Source organism: Hypanus sabinus, chromosome 1, assembly GCF_030144855.1.
Source record: "Hypanus sabinus isolate sHypSab1 chromosome 1, sHypSab1.hap1, whole genome shotgun sequence".
NCBI classification, from domain to species: domain Eukaryota; kingdom Metazoa; phylum Chordata; class Chondrichthyes; order Myliobatiformes; family Dasyatidae; genus Hypanus; species Hypanus sabinus.
Genome location: NC_082706.1, coordinates 195747924 through 195765882, shown reverse-complemented (window position 1 = coordinate 195765882; position 17959 = coordinate 195747924). Strand labels below are relative to the sequence as shown.

The 17959-nt window shown below is 41.7% G+C and overlaps 1 protein-coding gene across 1 annotated transcript in view; it reads left to right on the top strand.

The window, feature by feature from the left end:
• csmd3b (CUB and Sushi multiple domains 3b) overlaps positions 1-17959 on the top strand; it is a 2186187-nt gene that overhangs the window by 1831952 nt on the left and 336276 nt on the right. Inside the window, exon 28 of the mRNA XM_059983996.1 lies at positions 4155-4293. Coding sequence (XP_059839979.1) covers positions 4155-4293 — 139 coding nt within the window. The remainder of the gene's footprint in view (positions 1-4154; positions 4294-17959) is intronic.

Genomic DNA, 17959 nt, shown 5'->3' with positions numbered 1-17959 from the left:
GCTATGTACATCTATGCTCTCGTCATTCTACAGATGTGCAGTAGAAAGCATCCTAACATGTGGCATCACTGCATGGCATGGAGACTGCACAGCAATGGACTGAGAGGCTCTACAAAGGGTTGCCAAACTGCCCAATGCCAACCCGCAATCAAGGACTGAAGTACAGAGAGATGCTGAAAAAGGGCCAGTAACATCAGGAAGGATCCCACACACCCTATATAAGGACTGTCTGTCCCCCCCACCCCCCGTGTCAGGGAGGAGGCTACATAGCATCCACGCCAGGACCACAAAACTCAAAAACAGTTACCTTCCCCAAGTAGTAAGGCTAAATTCACATAGGGTGTTGGAATTAAATTAGTCTTTGCAAATCACTTTATTTATTTCAATATTAAGAAAGGGGGAACCAATCATATCCATGTCTAGTCTTTGCTTGAATAGTTTAAGCAAACTAAAACTTCCATCAACACCTGGGAAATTAGACCTTCCTGGTATATTTTCATTATCCCTTTTAAATATTTGTGAATTATGAATCATCATCATTTTGGAAAGTATATTCTAAATCTTAATTATTTAATCTAAAGAAATCTGTCCTAGTCTCCCTCTGATTCTTTTTTCGTTGATTTTAGATCAATGCAATTCGCTTATTATCTGTTCTACAGAAATAGTTTCTCTCTTTTTGCTAATCAAGGCGCTCATAATTTTGGAGATATATGTTGAATCCTTAAGCATTTACTTTGTAGAGAATAGCTTCAGCTGATACACTGTCTCCATTTAACACGCCTCCCTCATTTCCTCTCCTATGACATCAATTAATTTTCTTACCAACTGATTTCACTAGAAGCACACTGATGATTTGCTGCCACCCGTTTTACGAGAGTACACTCGGTGATGTTATGGTTAGTGTTTCGGTCTTCCTTCTTGTCTAGGTGTTGTCTGTACAACATCCTGCAAAAACTGCACTCAATGTGTGATGATCTATCATCTATTATATACACAGCAAAGATCTTTTGAGCACAAATTTTAGCTTCATGGAATAGTTTTAATGCAATTTAAACTTGTGTTTAATTTCAAGTTTCTATGTTCTTTGATGACAGAGAGAGAAAACATTCTTTGGGTCTCCTCCAGTAGGAAGAACCTTGTCTATGGTTGGCTCTCTGATCTGCATAGTGACATAATCTTATTTTGCATAATGGGAGTCACATAGTGGGCATCAAAAGCCCTCTCAAAAATGACACAGTATTCCAATGGTCACATCAAAGTCCTGCAAAATTATAGTCAGAATTTACTGCTTTTATTTTCCAGAAAAGCTAACAAATTTTCCTTCCTAGTTATTTGCTGGAAATATCTTTGTAGCATTCTGCACTTCTCATAGATAGGTACCCTGAATCCTCGGAACCACTGCATTCTGTAATATGTGTATTTAAATTCAAGTATTTAAATGGCATTCTGCAGCCTGATAAATCTTAGTACAGAGAACAGTTCAATACATGAACAGGGCCCTTTGGTCTATAATGTCTGTGCCAACCAATTTGCCATCAATCTTCATATGGTTTATATCCTTCCGTTCCCTGCTTTTTACATAGCTGCGACATATTGGCCAATTGTTATACACAGTGCCCCAACCAATGAAAGCAAACTTGACATATGCTGCCTATTCACTTGTGCTACCACTTACAGGGAGCAATGGACTTGCCTCCAAGATTCCTCTCTATATCAGTGCTCCTAAGGATTCTGTGATTTATTGTATACTTCCCTCTTGCATTTGTTCCCTCAAAGTGCACTTATCCAAATTAAGCTCAATCTGCCAATCCTCTGCCTATGTTTCTAATTAATCCAAATTGTACCATATCCTTGACAACCTTCTTCACTATTCACAATTGCACCAATTTTTGTTTGGATCTGTAAGCGTACTTTTCAGCCCAGCTATACTTTGGTCCAAATCATTTATGTATAATACCAGCAGAAGTCCCTGCACTGATCCTTGTGGAACACATTGGTCACAGACTTTCAGAACTCTTTAAACCACCGCCTGCCCAATGACTCATGGAAACTAAAAGGGACCTTAAAGAGGTGTGACGATGTGTCCACTGGGAGTGAAGGCATTGGAATGCAAAACCAGTCTGATTCCCGCAAGAGGCACAGTGTAAAGCCTCTGAAATGATGACTGTCCCTCTTCCTCCACAGATGTCAGCTGAACTGCTGAGTTCCTTTGAGATGCCATTGTCTATTTATGAATTCTTTCTTCAATATGTTGCATGCCTAACAGTTTCTAATGCAGATCCCTACAGATCAGTTACAAATCTCATATCAAAAATCAAAAAATGGAAACTTATTATCAAAGTTCATACATGTCACCAAATGCAACCCTGAGATTCATTTTCTTGCAGGCACAGTATCATAGATGTTAGCACAATGCTTTACAGTACCAGCAACCCCGGTTCATTTCGCGTCACTGCCTGTAAGGAGTTTGTGTGTTCTCCCCACGATCATATAGGTTTCTTTCAGGTGCTCTAATTTCCTCCTAAAGGCGTACTGGTTGATAGGTTCATTTGTCATTGTAAATTGTCCCGTGATTAGGCTAGGATTAAACTGGGGGATTGCTGGGAGGCACAGCTTGAAGTGCTGGAGGTGCCTATTCTGTGTTGTAACTCAATTATTTAATAAATCAATAAACAAACAAAAAATTAAATAAATAAAATCAAATAACCGTAATAGAATCAATGAAAGACCACAACTACAGCGTGCAAAAGACAGCAGACAGTGCAAATACACAAAAATAATAATAATTAACTGAGAAATAAATATCAAGAATATGAAATGAAGAGTCCTTGAAAGTGAGTCCATAGATTGTGGGAGCATTTCAGTGATGGGGCATGTGAAGTTGAGGGAACTTATCCCTTTTGGTTCAAGAGTCCTGATGGTTGAGGGATAATAACTTGGTGGTGTTATGTGTAGAAACCAACATCTGTCACTGTATTTTTAGTTTCTATGTTGTTTCACTAGAGCACAAATTTGAGCAATATAAAAGAGTTTTTAGTTGCCCACTGGGGTTTAGATTGTCTCATCATGTTGTATGATTCTTGCTCATCCCTTATTGTATGTTATTTGGTTTGGCAGAGAGATTATGTCTTTTTGATTTGTTGTTAGCCGTTGCCTCTAGCATTAGGTAACATGCAAGGGTATTAATGCTCTTAAGTCAAAAAGGTGTACTTTATATGCACATTTTATCTAATTCAACATCATCATAGAATCTCTGAATGATAAAGCTCAGAAGGAAGCTGTGCCAGTGCCAAAACTTCAAATGAGCTATCAATTAGTCCTGTAATAACTTAGTTAAAATATATTTGGTTGCACCTGGTTAATGTACTGGAATGGAAATATTTCTAAGTTGTGGATCACACTTAAGAAGAATTATTAGTACAAGATAACACTGATTACTTTTAAAGTACATAAAAATATGTAGGGGAAATAATTGTTAAATTTATGATAACCTAATCTACCTCTTCTGAAATATTGTATGGAGTATAGCTTGTAAAGCATGTTCAAAATTTAAAAACACAAGAAAGTCTGCAGATGCTGGAAATCCAACGCAACACATACAAAATGCTGGAGGAACTCAGCAGGGCAGGTAGCAACTGTGGAAAAGAATAGATGGTGGAGGTTTTGGGCCGAGACCATTGTTCAGGACTGAGAAGGAAGTGGGCAGATGCCAGAATTAAAATGTGGGGGGAGGGGAAGGAGGCTAGCTGGAAGTTGAAAAGTGAGACCAGGTAGATGAGAAAGGTCAAGGGCTGGAGAAGAAGGAATCAGATTGGAGAGGAGAGTGGACCATAGGAGAATGGGAAGGAGGAGGGGACCCAGGGTGAGGTGATAGGCTGGTGAGAAGATGTAAAAGGTCAGTGTGGGGAATAGAGGAATGGAGCTGGGGGTGGGGGGGATATTTGTTTACCAGAAGGAGAAATCTATATTCATGCCAAGAGGTTGGAGGCTACCCAAATGGAACTCAGTGTTTAATTCTCACTTTCAAGGTTTACTGCAAAAAATGTAGATCAAAGAATTCAAAATGAAGGAACATATGTTTGACACAGAGCAATTTAAGTAAACTGTACCTTAATTATATGTTTTATTTGGTTTATATTTATTTTCTTTTCCAGCACCATGTGGAGGAAATCTGACCAGCTCCTCGGGATTTATCCTTTCACCAAGCTACCCACATCCCTACCCTCACGGCAAGGAATGTGACTGGACCATCACCGTTAACAACGACTACATCATATCTTTGACGTTCCTCAGGTAACTATTTCTCCTTCTTCCAAGTAGTGTACTGTATTACTGGTGAATATCCATCATCAATTCTGCCTAGGCGCACACGGTGGATTTTGACATTCACATGCTGGGAAAGTTTATACAAGGTAAGCAATTTCAGGTCACCACAAAGCAGGGGCACTAGAAGTACAATAAGCTGGTTAGACATTTTTTGGATGATTATTAATATCTAATAAATCAGTGTTATGATGTGTTGAAACTGTGTAATAATAGGATTCTTGTCTGAACATATGGTATATCAGCATTCACTTCTCAGTTTCAAGCATGAAGAATTGCCCTTTTTTCTAACACAACCTCAAACTACTGTTCTTTTTCAGTCTTTCAACTGAACTCATGACATGTTTATTTTGTATTATACATCATGCTTGATTACCTACTTACTGCCCATTACACCGTTAGCACTTAGGGCAGCAATGAAGGTTCTCCATCTCTGGCAGCGTTCAGGGCTTCCTCTTGGTTTTCTCTGCTGTCAGTCATGCAAGACTGGTGGAGCCTCAGGAATACTGTTGCACTCAGATGTGGAAGGATTCTTTATTGCTGCTTCTATAACACTTGTGTTTTACGGGTTAGGGTTGGTGGCCCTGAGAGGACCTGGTGGACCATTCTTAGTCTGGCCCCTACCCTTTGACCTCTTTGGCATGGGTAACCCTACCAAGAGCCAAAGCATAATGCCCCAACTCCAGTCAACACAGGTCTCAGGGTCATTGAGGCATGCAAGTTTCCAAACCCTACAACAAGCTTGTAGTCCTCTTGGAGGAAGTTATGCATAACTTACATTAAATTAAGTTTATGCTAACTTATAATTGACATTTTTGTAATGCAGCAACAATCACCGATCAGGGTTCAACTTGCCTCGCTGTCTATACATTTGTACATTCTCCCCATGACCGTGTGAGTTTCCTCAGGCGATCCTGCTTTAACCTACATCCCAAAGACGAACGGTTAAGGTTAATGAGTTGTGGGCATGCTATGTTAGCACCAGAAACATGGAGACACCTGTCGGCTGCACCCAGCATGACCTTGCTGATTTGTTTTAATGTAAACAATACATTTCACTGTATATTTCGATGTACATCTGACAAGTAAAGCTAATCATTCGCTGCTCCTGCAAAAAGTGAATTTCATAGCATTTATGACCCAGATTTGTCTGCCTGCAGCAATGAACGTTGAACCTTGAACTTTAAACTTGAAGTATTAGCCAAGAAACTATATATTCAGAACTGAGATGTCCAATACTCGAGGGCATACGTTTAAGATAAGAAGGTGTAATTTCAAAGGAGATGTGAGTTGCACGTTTTTTTATACAGAGTGATGGGCACCTGGAATGTGGTGCTTGAAACACGAGGTACTGCTAAGAGATGTTTATATGGGGGCATAAAAGTGACAAAAATGGAAAGATACGGAGGTTCTGTAGGCAGAAGAGAATGGTTTGGTTAACCATTTTATTATTAATTTAATTGGTTTGGCACAGCATGGTGGGCCAAAATGCCTGTTCTATGCTGTAATTTTCTGTTCTATCGGGTGGGGCGGGGGGTGATTGATAAGTTCATGTCTTAAGGTAGAAAGAGTCCGTTTTAGGAAACCTAGCGCATTTATTTTTCAACATAGTCCGCTCCTACATTTACACATTTAGTCCAGCGGTTGTGGAGCAAATGGATCTTGGACCTCCTGAAAGTGTGCACAGATGGGTGATTGATAAGTTTGTGGCCTAATGTAGAAGGCAATGAGTTATTAACTTCCAACTTTCTGCACAATCACTTAAAGAGTTGTATGCTCCATGATCGCTGGACTGTGTGTAAGTATAGGAGAGGACTATGTTGAAAAATAAATGTGCTAGGTTTTCTAAAATTGACTCCTTGTACCTTAGGCTATGAACCTATCAATCACCCCTGGTATTTTCTATTTTAATATTATAAAAGTCAGATTGTGCAGATTCTGGAAACAGAACAGAGGACAGAGAACATAGAAGGATACAGCACAGGAACAGACTCTTTGGCCCACATTGTTGTGGCAAAGCAGCTAAAATGCAAATCAGAAACTCGCAAACACTAATCCCTCCTTCCTACACCATGCCCATAAACCTCCACCTTTGCTATGTCCGTATGCCTCTCCACAGGACGATTTACAATGGCCAGTTAACCTATCCAGCAGGACTTGGACTGTGGGAAGAAACCAGAAGACCCAGAGAAAACCCACACATTCCACAGGGAGGTCGCATGTACTCCGTACAAATGACATTGGAATTGAACCGAACTCTGACGCCCCCGAGATGTAATAAAATCATGCTAACCGTAGCATCAATCTGTCATGCTGTCTGTTGATGAATCTCATTTCCCAATCATCTCCCAGACATTGTACAATTGAGGTCAGGAACCAATATGTACATTTACAAATTGCACTACTGTTTGAGTTTTTAAAGTTTTTTCTCTGACAGTATGACAAATTAGAAGAATTTATGCATATGCTTAGATAGCAGCTTCTTGTGCATCAATTCTCCATGCAGAACCAGTTATTGTAATGTAGTTATTTTGAAAATGTGGAAATTAATCTGTACCAAGCACGACTTGAAAGAGGCGCACATATTTGACTGGGCATCAGTGGAAGTCATGGCGCTAGCAACCACGCGCCACGTGCAAGAATTTTTAGAAGCACAGCTTTCCAATCAATTCTGCAAAGAAAAACCTCGATCCTATTTATGAGCCAAAGCAGGCAGAATTCCAGACCACAACACACAAAGTTTGACACACAACCAATCAGCAACAAGGCTTACTCCCTACATCACAATTGAGTTTCCATAATGATGACCACACAGCTGATTGATAAGTATACAAAGGTTAAGCATTTGGAAGGCACACCACAATTGACAACGCACTGATGACGTCTCCTCGTATGGTGACAAAACGTTTGCAAGTAAATTGCCAAGATCGGAGAACAATTCAACCCAACCATCAGCCATCCGAGCTACTCATTTTCCGAATTATTTCTAAGCAATACTCAGTCCAGGTAAATCCCATTTCCAGAGCACTGAGATTTCATGTTTTATCTATTAACTAAATAGGGAGAAGGTTCAAACTTCAGAGGTGCAGAGGGACTTAGGAGCCCTCATGCAAGACTCCCAGAAGGTTAATTTACAGGTAGAGTTTGTGGTAAAGAAGGCAGATGTAATGTTAGCATTTATTTCAAGGCGAATAGAATATAAAAGCAAGGAGATAATGCTGAACCTTTATAAGACACTAGTCAGACCACACTTGGAGTATTGCCAACAGTTTTGGGCCCCATATCTCAGCAAGAATGTGTTCCAGCAAGGAGATTCATGAGGATGATTGCGGGAACGGACGGGTTAACATGTGAGGAGCGTTTGGCAGCTTTGGACTTGTACTCACTGGAAATTAGAGGAATATGTGGGGATCTCATTGAAACCTACCGAATGTTGAAAGGACTGGATAGGGTGAATGTGGAAAATATGTTCCTACGTTGGGAGTATCCACACCTAGAAGGCACAGCCTCAAAATTGAGAGGCAACCTTTAGAACAGAGGTAAGGAGGATTCTTTTTTAGCCAAAGAGTAGCAAATCTGTGGAATACTCTGCCACAGACTGCAGCGGATGCCAAGTCCATCAGTATATTTAAGACAGAAGTTGATTGTTTCCTAATCGGTCAGGGCATCAAAGGGTATAGTGAGAAGGCAGGTGTATGGGGTTCAGTGGGATCCAGGATCAGCCATGATGGAATGGCGGAGCAGACTCAATGGACTAATTCTGCTCTTATAGTCTTATCTAAAGGATCTCATTGCATAGATTTTCTACCTATAGTATTAGTTCAGAAGTTGGTGCAGAATCTGAACCCATGACTTTAGAGTCAGCATTATTTATTTTATTTAGAAATAGAGAATGGAACAGGCCCTGCCGGCCTAATAAGCCTCACCATCCAACAACACACCTATTTATCACTAGCCTAATTACAGGACCATAAGAGTATAAGACCATTAAATACCAGAGCCAAATTAGGTTATTTGGCCCATCAAGTTGCTCCGCCATTGAATTGTGGCTGATCCCTTTTTTCCCCTCTTCAACCCCATTCCCCGGCCTTTTCCCCATAACCTTTGATGCCATGTCCAATCAAGAACCTATCAATCTCTGCCTTAAGTACACCTAACTAACTTGCCTCCACAGTTGTCTGGTAACAAATTCCACAAATTCACCATCCTCTGACTAAAGAAATTACTCTGCATCTCTGTTTTAAATGGACGCCTCTCTATCCTGAGGCTGTGCTTTCTTGTGCTAGACTCCCCCACCATGAGAAACATTCTTTTCACATCTACTCTGTCTAGGCCTTTTAACATTTGAAAGGTTTCAAATGTTACCCTCATTCTTCTAAATTCCTGCAAGTACACACCCAGAGCCACCAAAGGTTTCTCATATGATAACCCTTTCATTGCCTGGAATCATCCTTGTAAACCTCCTCTGGACCCTCTCCAATGTCAGCACATCTTTTCTTAGATTAGGAGCCAAAAACTGTTCACAATACTCAAGCTGAGGCCTCACTAGTGCCTTATAAAGCCTCAGCATCAATCCCTGCTCTTGTTTTCAAGACCTCTTGAAATGACTGCTAAGATTGCATTTGGCTTCCTCACCACCAACCAAGGACAATTTTCAATGACTAACTAAACTACTAACTGGTACATCTTTGGATCGAGGGAGGAAACCAGAGTACCCAGAGGAAACTCGCATGGTAATGGGGAGAGCGCAGCAACTCCCTACGGATGGCGCTGCAGGTGAACTCTGAACTCTGGTACGCCCTGATTGCATAGCGCTAACTGCTGTGGTACGGTGGCACACTTTTCAGCCAATAAATCCAAACATGAAATTAGAAACAATTAGAGAATAATCCAAAATCACAGCTATCACACAGTACTCCATGAATTGTTCTTATTTACCAGAGTATCATTTGTGGAAATTTCCAAAATTATGCAGTTCTATTTGACGACCCACTGAGTCAAGATGCAGTCAATTAGCAAGATAGTTTTCCACTAATTGCCAATCTGTTATGCATGTTTGGTTCTAACATAATTATTACCCAGATAATTACTTTATGATTGATAGCTGGAAAAACACAGTTTAGCTGTCCCAGATGAAGATCAGTTTTTTTCTGTTGGACATACTGAGGTTGAAGTTCCCCATAACTTCATTGAAATTGAAGCAGGTTTTCATTATAATCATAAAGTACACTTTTCACACGTTTGGATGAGTGATTTGGTGTTCTACACACTAGTTGGCAAGGCCCATAAATTGTCATTGTTACTTGATAAACTTTGCTTCAGAAGTAACATAACTTTGTATTATTAAGTCCAAATGATGACAATATTGACATTAAGTACTAACAATCAGATTCTTGAATCTGAAAGATGATTAATACTTGCTTTGCAAGAGTAAACTGCTGGAGTTTTCAGCCTAGTGAGTTCTTGCAAGTGACAGAATGTAGCTAGCCATGAAAACAATGGACTGAAAATTCAAACAACACACACAAAATGCTGGTGGAACACAGCAGGCCAGGCAGCATCTATAGGGAGAAGCACTGTCATCGTTTTGGGCTGAGACCCTTCATCAGGACTAACTGAAAGGAAAGATAGTAAGAGATTTGGAAGTAGTGGGCGGAGGGTGAAATGCGAAATGATAGGAGAAGACCAGAGGAGGTGGGATGAAGCTAAGAGCTGGAAAGGTGATTGCTGAAAGTGATACAGAGCTGGAGAAGGGAAAGGATCATGGGACGGGAGGCCTCTGGAGAAAGAAAGTGGGGGGAGCACCAGAGGGAGAGAGAGAGAAAAAAAATAAACAACTAAATATGTCAGAGATGGGGTAAGAAGGGGAGGAGGGGCATTAACAGAAGTTAGAGAAGTCAATGTTCATGCCATCAGGTTGGAGGCTACCCAGCCGGTATATAAGGTGTTGTTCCTCCAACCTGAGTGTGGCTTCATCTTGATAGTAGAGGAGGCCATGAATAGACATATCAGAATGGGAATGGGACATGGAATTAAAATGTGTGACCACTGGGAGATCCTGCTTTCTCTGGTAGACAGAGTGTAGGTGTTCAGCGAAATGGTCTCCCAGTCTGCGTTGGGTCTCACCAATATATAAAAGACCACACCGGGAGCACCAGACGCAGTATACCACACCAGCCGACTCACAGGCGAAGTGTCGCCTCAAAATTCAATAGGGGTGCTTCATTTAATCTGCTCTCAGTGGGTGAAAAAAGTCCTCTGGAGAAGTACTTCTGACCTATTCATGAGTTCTTCAGATCTTTTAACAGCTACAGTGTGTAAGAGTGGTAGCAGATCCCAAAGATACTTGGATTATGTGTTTCTTCCTCTCGTGTCCTCAAGTGCACTCCATATTTTCTGGCAAAAAAAAACACCGAACCCAGTTAATTTGTAGTGTTGTTATGAAGGGTTTCAGCTCTTATGCATCATCTATTTATTCCTCTCCAGAGGTACTGGCTAACTTGCATTTTTTGAGTGTTCCTCTGGATTTTCAGAACCTGCAGAATCCCTTGTGCTTATACTTTGCAGAGTTGCAGTTCCATGCTATGGACTTGGCACCATAACATTAGATTTTTCATGAAAGTTTGTATTTGTTTAAGCACTTTACATTAATGTCAGTCTCATGTTATCGTGGATTTGAGATCATATCCATCACCAAGTGAGTTTACAGAACTTGCTGCAACTTTTTTTATGTCTGTCAGAAAATCTGTCTAATCATCTCTACTTTTAAAAAGTCAATGACGGTCATTAGTGCATTCAACATGAAAACCACCTCTAACAAAACTATGAAGCTTGAAAGATTAAAGAAAAATGTAGAATTTTGCTTTTATGCCACTAGTTCCTTTCAGGTGTCATCTGTCAAAGTTGCTGTTCTGTATTGTATTCTGATATTAATTATGGTGTAGATGCCGTGTTTCTATAGCTTCACCAGCTTTTTACTTCTGTCTAATGTGGAAGCAGCTTCATGGGTTTGGTGAGTGAGACAAAAGGCACTGATTATGAATTAATCATTTATTTACAAGCAGTAAAAGATTCAACCAGACATCTAAGTCCCCCTCCCACCCCACTGAGTTACCCAAACTACAAAGCTAAATATTCAGCAAACAAACATTTAGCTAAGGCTATGTTCTTACTACACCAGATAAATCCGTAACCAAAGCTTTTTCTCATAGTTTTTACTCTTCCTCCACACTAAAACAGAGTTTTTGTCCCCCAAAACTGGAGCTTTTCAGAAACGCTCTCCAAAGTGTGTATTTTTGAAAACGCCGGATTGGCCGGATCAGTGTGGAGGGGGTAACCGGAGACTTCTGAAAAAGCAGTCATGTAGCAGCACACTATTTCATTGTTTTCTTGAATGCAACCTAACAATTTCAGAACAGACGGCAATGAAACTGACGCCAGAAGAGTTAGAAATGTACCCACCAAATTGACCCATAATTTACTGAATAAATAAGTATACTCACTTTGCCCTGTTTTCTGTCCTTGCTCGTATGAAGGTGGTTTACCTATTTATGCAAGTACTTCTCTGACAATAGATGTGTAACAGCCTAATGTAACATTGTATGGAAATACAAGATAATACTGATGCAGACATGTTTTATGCATTTAACAAGATGCTTTATTAGTGTAACAGAGTTAGTCAGTTTTTCAATGTTCGTCGTCAGCTGGGTCATCTGCCCGTGAACTCCGTCTGTTGCCTCCGTACGGTCTGGTATTTGTTTTATTTTACTTTTAAGTTCTCCTGCATGAAAGCCAACAGCTATCCATCGTTTTAAGTTTTTCTAGTCTATAACTACACAAATGTGCACTTTTACGATGAGATTTGAAACCAAACATGTCACTTGTTTTCAGTAGATGTGTTCTGCGAATGCGCAGGAGGAGGAGTTTCGCCGTAATCTCCATTTCAATGTGGATAGAGATATTTTAAAAAAATGCATAGTGTGGACGCCTATCGTTTTTACACGAAACCGGCGTTCTCAAAATTATCCGGTCTAGTGTGGACGTAGCCTAAGAGTGTGCGCAGGCCTTGTAAGTCTTCTTCAAGCACTGGTTGCAACTTCAGTGTGAATTGGGCCCTGAGGACAAAGGAGAGAGAGAGAGAGAGCCTCCCACACATGTTAAATTGAGGTACTTGAAACCACACTGATGCTGTGGTAACTTCTACTTTACAAAAAGACCACTCGACAACTTGATGACCAAAAGAGCATCTTTATCTGGGACGGGAAATGATATTTACAATACAGAGGCTTCCAGGTACCTCATGCGGCATGGGTGGAGGAATTATATACAATGCATACTGGGGGTAAAAGAGTGGAAGTAAAGACCCCGCCAACCCCGGATCCCGCCTCTTGCTACCAACAGCTCCTTGATTAGTATTAACTTACTTTTAATAATAATCACATTACAACACTTCTCCTCCTTTAAAATCCACCATTCCCCAAATATAGAACTGGGAAATAAAAACAGTGGTATCATTAGCAACAGGTTACCAATACAAAAACACCTAAAAAAAAAACATGGCAAATTCAACATTCAATCTAACAACAAAAGAAACTATCCAATCAAAGATTCAGTCTGTCAGGAGGTTTGTGAGGGCGCTGCGATCTACACATTACCCCCGGTGACCCAGCAGGCACCGCTGGTGAGGATGTTTTGGGTGGATCTACTGTTGGGGACACGAGAGGGGTCTGTGTGTTTGCGTGAAAGTGTCCATCATCTTCAGGGGACTCTGTCCCCTCTGCCAGTGTCTTTTCCTCTAGCAAAGTCACTGGTGGACATGCTTTCCTGGTATGCATGAAGTGGTCATTACTCCTTAACTGTTTTGGACTACTGAGCTTCTTTGAAATCGATGGCAAGCTATTCTCAGCATTATTGGGATAAACGGCATCTGCAGGTTTGCCACCGAGCTTGGAATGCACTGAAGCAGGAACTTTGGTTCTTGAACCATCGTCACGACCGTGGCTCAGAATAGACCCAATTGCAAATTCTTCATACAGTTCCTTGTAATAACTTGGAACTATCTGGAGTTCAACAGCAGGAAATCGCAATGTGTTTCGGAAAACCTCTTGTGCTTGAACAAAGGTCTTGTCTGTTAAATCACAGTCATTGATTTTGATGATACATTCATTCTCCTGGAGCAGGTTCTCTTTTCTTGAACGGCTGTTCTCTTCAATACCACGAATACTCAGGCCAAGGAATCTTCCACTCAGCGTAGAGTTAAAAGGCACCACATGGATTCCCAGGGGGCCACCGCCTCTAGAAAATTCTACTTTCTTTGTCAAATCACTTAGAGTGCTTTCTGAATGCTTGTCTGCTGGTCCTGGAGGCTCTGTTCTTACATCGTCTGCGGATGCCCCATTTGCTACCGTTACGATTGGCTTCAAATGCAGGTTAGCGGGATCATCAGGCTGAGATGCACCTTGCTGTAACGGGGCAGGTGGTACAAGAGCTGGGTCACTGCTTCGCCGTACTAGAAGTGGCGTGCTGGCTTTCAGTGCCAAGGGGGTAACTTCAATTGCTCCTGTAATAGACTGAAGAGCCACAAGCTGTGCTGCGAGCTCACTCTCAAATGTGTCCGGACTATGTCTGTCACTCACATTGCCATCAGCGACTGCATCTGCACACTGCACCTCACGTTCTTCCGTCAGCTGTGCATATTTAAACTCATGCCAGTTGAGCCGGAGTTTGCAAAGCTGAACGCAACCCAGAAGACTGGGCCCACTGCCCTTAGCTATCACCAGCCTGGCTTCAGCCTCCTGACCCCTGGCCGAAATATCCACATATAACACCCCTAAATGAGGTATGGGCTGCCCCGTATAGGTCCTGAGTTGGAGCTTAGATGGTCTGATGGGAGGCAGGTTGGACCCCCATGTCCTCCTGTAGGTCTCTTCACTAATGACCGATGCAGTAGCCCCTGAATCAATCTCGAACTTAATGTCCTTTCCCTTGACAGTGACTGTGGCATAATATGGTTCAGGTGGTCCCTCATCCGTTTCCACCCCAAACATGATGTAGGCACACGCTGCCTCTTCGTCTGCTTCCCCTTGGTGGTGTGTGGCTGCCTGAGCCTGCTGAGCTTTCCCCTGCCCAGGCTTAACCTTACCCTTAAACTCCTGCACTTTTTAACTAAATGTCCCTTCTTGCTACAAGCATGGCAGACAGCATTTTTGAATTTACAAACATTTGTATAGTGCGTTCCTCCACACTGAAAACATTCCACCCGCTTTGCCTGTTTACCAGTCTCCCTCCCGACTTGGTGCACTGCTGTTGACTGCGAACCCCCATATCCTTTCTGTATTTCCTTTGGCATTATCAGCAGCCATCTCCATGCCATGAGCAATCTCTAGGGCTGTCTTGAAAGTCAATGGTGGTGTTTCCCCCAACAAACAGCATTGTACGGCGTCATTATTGATGCTGCATACTAATCTGCCATGGAGCATGTCATCCAACATGGTTCCAAAATCGCAATGCACCGATAGCTGCTGAAGCTTGGCCACAAAATCGCCCACAGACTGACCTGGCTTCCGGATGTGGCTGTGAAAGTCGAACCGTTGAACTATCACCGAAGTCTTCAGTTTGTGGTGGTTCCCCGCGAGCTTGACCATTTCATCGTATGGAATTTCTCCCAGTTTCCGCAGCTTAGCTAAGTTCTGTATCAGCTTGTACGTCTTTGCCCCACACACACTCAGGAGAATAGAGCACTTCTTAGCCTCCTCAGTAACTCCAATAGCACAGAAAAAGTAGCCCAACCTTTCCTCGTACTCTGGCCACTCCTCGATTTTCTCATCGAACACACTGATCGTTCTGAACATGGCCATCCGAACACAAGGCTCCTCACCCGCTCACAGCTCCTGATCGAAAACGGGGCCAACCCGTCCACAAAACCAGTTTACCTTGTCGCCAGAAATATGTGGTAACTTCTACTTTACAAAAAGACCACTCAACAACTTGATGACCAAAAGAGCATCTTTATTTGGGACGGGAAATGATATTTACAATACAGAGGCTTCCAGGTACCTCGTGCGGCATGGGTGGAGGAACTGTATACAATGCATACTGGGAGTAAAAACCCCGCCAATCCCGGATCCCGCCTCTTGCTACCAACAGCTCCCCGATTAGTATTAACTTACTTTTAATAATACTTACATTACAACAGATGCCGTGGCACACAAGGCAACCAAGGGGAAAGACCTGCTGCATCCTTCAAACGGGCCAATCGATGATTGGCAAAATGGATGCGGCTTTTGACTGACAAGTAAACTAACCCTTTCATAACATTCTAACAAGAACAAAATGTTGATAATTTGAAACTTCTAGCATCTTGATTTTCATTCATATGGCATCACGTGTCACAGAAATCCAGTTTTGTTTCTCTTTTCTTTGTCTTCTTGCTATATTTTGTATTTTTAGTTCTGTAAAAGCACACAGTTTCTCTGAATATTCTTCTAATCTGAGCCCCTGTTTCAAAAACCTGAAGGCTGTTGGTTTTTTAATGGATTTATTTAATTTGGTTTTCTGAAAACGTTACGTATTTGAACCCTGAGGTCTTACTTTGTGTTTGTGCACTTTGTTTAGTTTGCATTTACTTTCAGCGGCATTCTTTCTCTTCCATGATGTATAAAGTTGCGTTTGTTGGCCTGACAAGAGAAAATCTGCAGATGCTGGAAATCCGAGCAACATACGCAAAACGCTGGAGGAACTCAGCAGGCTCGGCAGCATTTATAGAAAAAAGTATAGTTGACATTTTGGACCGAAATGCTTTGGCAGGACTTGTTGGCCTGTTTTGCTTAACTGACCGTCTTTACAAAATTTATGTCATTCATAAAAGTTGGAAGTTTTGCCTCTTATTTCTGGGTGGCATGGAATTGAAATTACTGAAATCAGCAGCCCATCCAACTTTGCAGCTGGAATGCATAATCTGCAACACTTTTCCCTTTAAACAAACTCCAGTGATCCCATTCCTGCATTCTTTCAAGTCATTTTCTTATATTTTGTCATGTACCAGATATCCGTACTCTTTGGATAATGCAGATATCAAAAGCACGTGTACTTTCACTATTATGTGCCGTGTTGTATGACTTAGGTGATCATGGCGACCATGATTGTTCCTGGCAAATTTTTCTACAGAATTGGTTTGACATTGCTTTTTTTTTGGGCAGCGTCATTAAAACACGGGTGAACCCAACCATTATCAATACATTTCAGAGATTGCCCGGCATCAGTGGTTGCATAACCAGGACTGGTGATACACACCATACATGCTCATACAGCCATCTACACCTGCTGCCATGTCTTTACGTGGGGCTAAGCAGATGCTACACCTTCCCAAAGTGAAACCTACAGGCTAGTGGAGAGAAGTATCATCTCCCACCTCCTATGGTACAGACATAGCTCCACACCAGCACTTGACATGTACTATTGTATTTCATTCTTCTATTCAATTGTTAAAATCTTTAAAACATTCCCAACAAATTTTCAAGAGTTTCAAGATAGTTTGCTGTCATTTCCAGTGCACAAGTATAAAAGTGTGCAAAATAATTGTCACTCTGTATGTGATGCAGCACAGAAAAGCACAATATGATAAAAAACATAATAATAATAAAAATCATAACAAATGTAAATACATAAGCTTCCTTATGTACATAGATTGATTTCATGCCCATAAAGTGATGCTAGGCACATTGGTGTCTCTACATAAGGTGACTGTATATAAAGAGAAAATGCTGAAGTATTGCTGGAGGGGTGGGTTAGTGAGTTGACATGTTCATCAGCCTTTCTGCTTGGGGAAAGTAATTGGGTTTGAGTCTGGTAGTCCTGGCATGGATGCTACATAGCTTCCTTTTGGTGGGTTTGGGATACAGTCCAGGAGTAGCTTGGGTGGGATCCTTCATGAAATTGCTGGCCTTTCTGTATATGTGTTCTTGATGGTGGGCAGGCTGGTGCTGTTGATGCAATGGGTCGTCATGACTACCTGTTGTAGAGCGTTCTGACTGTCGAAATGCAGTTTCTGTACGATGCAGTAATGCAGCACGTTAGGATGCTTTCCACGGTGCATTTGTACAAGGTCATGAATACTGATGTACACAGTCCAGCTCTTTTCAGACTCCTTAGAATGTAGAGGCACTGGTAAGCTACGATCATGCAGAAGGTGTTCTGGGACTATGAGAGGTTGTGTGAGATGAGCACTCCAATGTGTTTGAAACCGTTCACAGTTTGCATTGCTGTGTTGCTGATGTAAAGAGGGGTGTGGGAGGTGCAAGTCGTCATGAAGTCATTAACCATCTCCTTTGTCTTGTTGACATTGAGGAGGAGGCTCTGAGCTCTTCCACATCCTCTCTGTAAGCCATCCCATCTTTGTTGGTGATAATTCCCACCACTGTCGACTCACTGGCAAGCTTGACAATGTGATTATTTGCGTGTTTGACTATGCAGTCTTGCGTGAGCAGTGTACGGCAATGGGCTCAGCACACAGTCCTGGGGGTCGCCCATGCTGAGGGAGGAGCAGTTGTGCATCCCATTGGTTAGGAAGTTCAACATCTTTGACTTTGACGTTGACCTTTCCATTTTGGCTTCCCTTGATTTATCCAAATATTTCTAA